We start from the raw sequence: 6,205 nt of genomic DNA, 5'->3' as shown, positions 1-6,205 counted from the left end.
GCTAGCGGCCCGCCAGCACTCGCTCAGAAACAGGCTGATGAAGCGCTGTACTTGTCTTCGACATTCGTCTCCCTCTTAAAACATCAGCATTTAGACGCGTGTTTCTTCCCCCTCTGAGAGAGCTTGCTTGTCAACAGCACTTTAAGTTAATTATTGTGCTACCAGCCGGCACGTAGCAACCTGTGTGTCAACCGACGGCGGCGTGGAACACCGCAGACTCCTAGCACTGTTGCTGCTACTGCAACCGCAGGTCGCTAGACCCAGATGATATGAACTTTGTTCGAGTTCACTGTTCCTTACAGTCCCGGCAACACATAAAACTTTTAGTTGCCTAATAAAAGAGAGTCACTCTCCTCGCTGATAGCCCGTTCTCAAATTTTTGCTTATCTAGCGTTGTTTTGTCGTGCTTCTTAGAGGTGACAGAGCAGTACCAGCTAGTACTATGGGTAGCGAGGGAATTGTAGTTGGTAACAAGCCTGGGTGGCCCGGCTTCCTGCTGTTTTCTCACCGAACCCGGTTTCCGGGTTGCTGACGATCCAAGGTGGCGGTGGTCCAGACGATCACAGGGGGGGGGGCAGGGGGGAGGAAACCCCTGCTACTACTGCTGCTGCTGTTGTTTAGCGGTGCTAATCGAGGCTTTCTGCCGGGCCGCCGCTTCTGTAGCTGCCTGAATGGCGGGGCAATACGCAGCAGTACCACTGCGACGAGTCGCGCGCACATTCTTGTGTTTTTCTGTGCTGTTCCTGTCACGAAGAGGGGTTTTGTCGTATCTTCTGTGTTCAGGAGGTGCTAACTGAGTACTGAACGCTTGTCAGCTTCCCTCTATCCCCTGATGCTGCTTCTTTAGCTGTGTATCCACGAGTCCGCGTTATTCATGCGCTGTTCCTTTTTTGCCGTCGGGCAATGCGAACCATCTCTGTTGGTACCTCAGCCGCTTTGCTCCTGAGGTCCGCCGAACTCCGAACTAAAGGAAGAGAAGTTCCTTGTCCTGTCCTAGTGTTTGTTTCCTTGTACTTCTTCGCTATTGCCTGCCTTTGTTTCGCATCGTTCACCATCTCCTGCCGACCCGGGGAAGCCAGCTCTTAGCATACTACCCTAGGTCCGCTTTGCTTTGAGATTTTAAAAAATCGTCCTTTTCTTTTCTACCTTAGCACCCCGGCCTGCCGTTTTTTTCTTTTTCCCTCGGTCTCTCTTTCTTTTCAACCGCTCTCAAAAGGCTGGGACACTTTCCCATTTATTTACCTTTCTCGGCTCCGTCTCAGCTTGTTCGTCGGCTTTCGCCGTGGCCGCGCCCGGCAGCGCGGGAACCCGACCCGTCTCTGTCTCGAACTTCCGACTACTTTTCCTTCTTTATCATTAGTCACGTCTTGGCAGCATGGCAATCGGCAAAGGTCAGCCGCCCAACTGAGCTGCTTTGACTTACTCTTTTTCTTCTCTTGGTCCACCCGCGTGCAGCGGGCATGGGTTTTCCCAGCTAGCTAGGAGTTTTCTGCAGCGATACTGCACCACACATTTCCAGTTCTCGTCGCCCGGTTGGTCGCAGACGAAAGCACATGATATCGTACAGACACAGGGGTTGCATGTGTTTAGGCTGAGTTACTACTCTTACTGGATACGCCTCTTTACCAAATCATGGAGCCGCTGGCATTCTCTGTTCGCGCTCCATTCCACGTGATACGTGGACGTTTCCTCGGCTCTAATGAACATCCGATCACTAGGACTTGTGACAACGCCACGTCTTGGTGGCGTGCTGCCGCGAAAGGGACGGTTGCGCACTGCCGTGTTCTGTATCTATCCACATGCCAAGGGAAACCACGTCCACTCGACTTGAACGTACAAGTATCTACACAGTACGTAGTGTGTATGTATTCTGCCATGTTTAAGCTGCATGCATACCTCCACCTTCGCAGATACTCAAAATCCTGTTCCTGGACAGGCTGATGTCTGTCTTCAGTTCATCATCGATACTGTTACGCATTCCACTAAGCAAGAGGCTTTGTCTAAGAATGGGCAGACAGGCGAGATCACCTTGGCTCGTCTTGATGTCTGTAGCAAGAGAACTGTCCATGATACCTATCAATCTGTGCTTGCTGCGTCTACTTCTCTACGCAACTTGCACCATGAATGTTCTCTACTGTTTGTCCGACTGAACCTATCTCCCGTCCTTCGTGCCTCTCTTAGCCTCTCTACCTTCTCTTTCCCTCACATGTTAGTGAACCCGTTCTGCATGTTGAGTCTACATATCGATCATCATCTTATAAAGAGGGATCCATTCTCCCCCAAAAACACTTTTGCTTTGTCACTTGTCTATCCTCCTGCCATCTCTTTATGTACCACGTCGGTCGAGGTCTTTACACACGCGGTGCCTGGGAGCTCAAGAGTCCCTATATAGAGAATCTACTTGGTGCCTATCATCGTATTCTCTGCTAGAGAGAGATGACACGTCGACAGAGTGAAAGTCGCTTCTGTCTCATCTACTGGTCATCGTTTACTAAAAGGAAGCACAACTTTTGACGGGGGGAAAAGTAGTCGTCGGCTGGAGAAAATAAACTGACATTCTCTTCGCCACGAACAGACGGATGGTAAGAATGATGTCTGAATGATGATGTGTGTATGTACAGTGAAGCGTAACCCTGACGCCGGTGTCGCGACGGCGGTTCAGTCGGTTATTCAGCATCAGACTTTCAAGCGTATGCTGCTCTTCGGTCTGAGGTCTCTCTCTGATTTTTGTGCTCCATCTAATCAGCTCTATCGGTATGTCTTGCTTTATACAAAGCCTACTATATCTCCGATATGTGAATACGAACACTTGGCAAAGTGCATCATATCATCTCTCCATGCGTATGTACTAAAGAACTCCTCTGCTCTATTCTTCAAGACTCTATCCATTCAATCAGCTCGATATGTCTATATATATATGTATATATATGTATGTGTATGCTGAGACGTGTATAGAAGATAGGAGTGTGTCATTATCACATCGTATGCAGTGCGTATGCATGCATACGCACTGCATACGATGTGAGCTGTCTCGCTCAGCATTCCTCGATCTGTGTAAGACTCTCCTATCTGTCCAGGCTTTTACTGTTTGCATAGTTTCTCCCTTCATAAGGAGATGTAGGTAGCTAGGTCGAGCTTTGTCTCGTCGTTGTTCTTCTTCTCTTATTGCCGTCTCGACATAATAGGCGCAGAAATGGTTCTTAATGAATGTCCGCGCAGTCTTGTAGTCCAGTGATGTAGACATAGACATCTTCTCACTTTCATGGAACTAGCTATAGAGAGTGTTGAAGCCAGCGCTGCGGCTTCAGTTGGTGGGTGCAGTCTGAGCGAGTATATCAAGAATGCTACCGCGTCTTCTCAGACAGTCTGGATAGACAGATAGAGAGATCAAAGACAGATAAAAATAGAGAGAGAGACATGCGTATCAATTTGTTTCTCCCTTCGCTTTCGTGAAGCATTGTCATGACGAAGGCAGACGGATATTCATCTTTCTCTTCTTACCTCTCCGAATAGATCTTCCATCATCTCATTCTTCCAAACATGGACCTTGCCCCATATGAATAACGACAACCGAAGAGGTAACACTTCTCTTCTTTCCTTGTCGTGACTTCGTGAGGAATCTGTGTTCTTTCTCGGAAGGCTTCGTGATGCAAGAGGCGGAACAGAGAAGAGGCGCAGCTGATCGATAGATTCTAGATCCATCGATCGATCGCTCCTCTTTCTTTTTCTCTTGGAGCGTTTCCTTCTCTCTCTGCGCCGCCTTTCACCCCATCGTTCATCTCTTCATTTGCATTCATGTGTATGTTTGTTTCTTCTTGCTTTTCTTTTTCGTCGTTCTCTCTCTCGTCAGTGAAAATGCGTTAGATGCTATGGAACGGGGTGTCTTGGCGGCTATCCAGACGGCTGTAACGACCTTCAGTGACGATGACGACCTAATGCTATGCGCTGCACGTGTTATTTGGGCTATGAGCGCAGCTGTTCGAGAAGAAATGGACCCGTAGGTCACCCCCCTCCCCAGCCTCTCACTCTGTATATCTGGGACTTCTTTATAGAGACATATACATAACTTCGCCTGATTCTATTCGATTCTTGTCTATTGTGTGCATGGGTGGTGTTTCTTTCTACTCGTTGAAGACGCAACTACTCCATCTGATGATTGTTGCTATATACGGAGAGTCGTCTGTTGCTTCTTTCTCTCATCTCACCACTTTCTCCACTTCGCGAATCGACTCTCTCTCTGTATCTACACATCACACGTACGTGTGTAGCCATATATATATATATATAGAGAGAGAGAGAGGGAGGATTGTTTGTGCTGTGTATGGTTGTATGGGGTTAGTATTGATATGGGTGGCGTCGTATATTAGGGCAGGTGAGGGGACTATCAATCCGAAGTTAGCTTGTCTGTTATGCATACACGTATCTGAATATCGAGATCTATCTATCTATATGTCTCTTTCTTACAATAACGGCGACGGAGAAGTAACCCACTCATTTCTTTTATCTCTCCTCTTTTTGATCTCCCATTGTTTCTCTCTCCCGTTCTTTCTCTAGTCATTCTTGCGGGAGGCCAAGTCTTTCTTTCGTTTCTTCGTTATTCTTCTTCCCTTCGTTCTCTTCTTTTTTTCTCTCTCTCTTATTGTTTGATCTCCCCTTTCATCTCTGTATTTCTTTTTGTCTCCATCCCTTCATTCGCCTTCTTCTTGTCGCTTCTTTGTATTCCTCCCCTATGTGTCTGCAATGCATGCATTCTGCCCCCCCCCCCTGGGTGTTTTTTTCCCTTAGGGCGCACATCTCCCGTCTTCACACGGAAGCGAGTCCGATTGCCGTGGCGATTGTGAATAGCTCCCCAGGAGATCCCCAGACGATTGAAGATACGATGAACTTTGTAGAGAATCTGAATATAGCAGGAGCCCCGATCGATGGAGCGTCCTTAGCAGGGGGGATGCTATCGATCTTTTCGAAAGCGTCTGTTCAAATGAAGACAGCAAAGCGTGTGACTGCGGCATTAGCTATAGCTGCAGAATCAGCCGAAGGATCGACAGCCCTGTATAATGCGGGAGGAACAAGTATTCTATTGACCTACTGTTTGAACCAGGGGGATCTGACAGATGCAGGGGTTGAGATGATTGAGGGGGCTTTTGATATTGTAAGACATATGGCTGTAAATCAATGTACCGATGGCAGTACACTGAATCAATGCATAGCCTTAATGGATAAATATCGGGAGAGAAAGAGCGCCGTAGCAAAGGGAAGTGCGGCTTTAGCAGCGATGATTGGTCCAGAGCAATTACAGAAGTGTTTACAAACCCTTAAGTCAGCATCAGCAGGAAGCCCCGAATACGATGATGCTCTTGTGACGTTAGGGAGTATGTCCTATATTAGTTCCTTCACAGATGAAATTGTGAAGGCAGGAGGGATCCCTCTGTTGATCGAGCTAATCAACTCAGGTTTATCACAGATGGAGACCAACCCAGAAAAGATCTATTCCATGATCAGCGGGGTCGCGAAAATGTTAGCAAGAATTGCATCGAATCCATCTAACGTCGATGCCATTGTCGCCGCAGGAGGTGTAGCGACACTCTGTACAGCTGTCTCCTATTGTACAGAGAATATGGATGCCTTAGGAGCTCTATGCATGGCGTTAGTTCCTTTAACAAGTCGGGAAAGTCTAGCTCATGAGATTGTCGAATATCAGACCTTTGCAACAGTTCTCCCCATTCTTTACCAAAATGTAGAAAGCTCAGAAATCGCCTCATTAGCCATGGAGTTAGTCGATGCAGGTTCCCAGCATGCAGAAATCCAGGAACATATGCTCCTCAATCAAGCAGCGGAAATCTGCTCTCTATGCTGCCAGTATCATACCGACAACGCCGCCTATCAACAGCATGCAATCTCAGCTCTTAATCGATTAGTCCCAAGACTCTCTACCCTACATAACGTTAGTGAGTACGGGGGGATCCAAGGAGTCACCGCTTCTCTCGCAGCCAATGTTAACAACGAACAAGTCTGCCTCGTGGCGGTACAACTCATGGATAACTTCTCACAGGTAGGGTTTAACCTCAGATAGATGATGGAGGAAACATCTGATGGGGGGTGTGGGACCTCTCTGCGTATCTTTACAAGATTCACTTCTCTATCTCTGGTTTTGCGGATGTGGTAGGGGTAGGATCGCTTGTGAGGGGTTTGCTGAATTTCCGTAGAG

General features: G+C 47.7%; 1 protein-coding gene across 1 annotated transcript; it reads left to right on the top strand.

Moving 5' to 3' along the window:
* Positions 1 to 214: 214 nt before the first annotated feature.
* CSUI_000142 (anonymous antigen-1) lies at positions 215 to 6,049 on the top strand (the record flags this gene model as incomplete). The annotated part of the gene is made up of 4 exons (XM_068060376.1): positions 215 to 1,391; positions 2,622 to 2,754; positions 3,851 to 3,997; positions 4,786 to 6,049. Coding segments are annotated over exons 1-4 (1,560 nt in total), but the record flags the coding sequence as incomplete, so codon positions are not given.
* Between the last annotated feature and the right edge of the window lie 156 nt (positions 6,050 to 6,205).

The sequence above is a fragment of the Cystoisospora suis genome, assembly GCF_002600585.1.
Source record: "Cystoisospora suis strain Wien I chromosome Unknown contig_71, whole genome shotgun sequence".
Taxonomy (NCBI): Eukaryota; Apicomplexa; class Conoidasida; order Eucoccidiorida; family Sarcocystidae; genus Cystoisospora; species Cystoisospora suis.
This window is presented reverse-complemented; position numbering and strand designations above follow the sequence as displayed.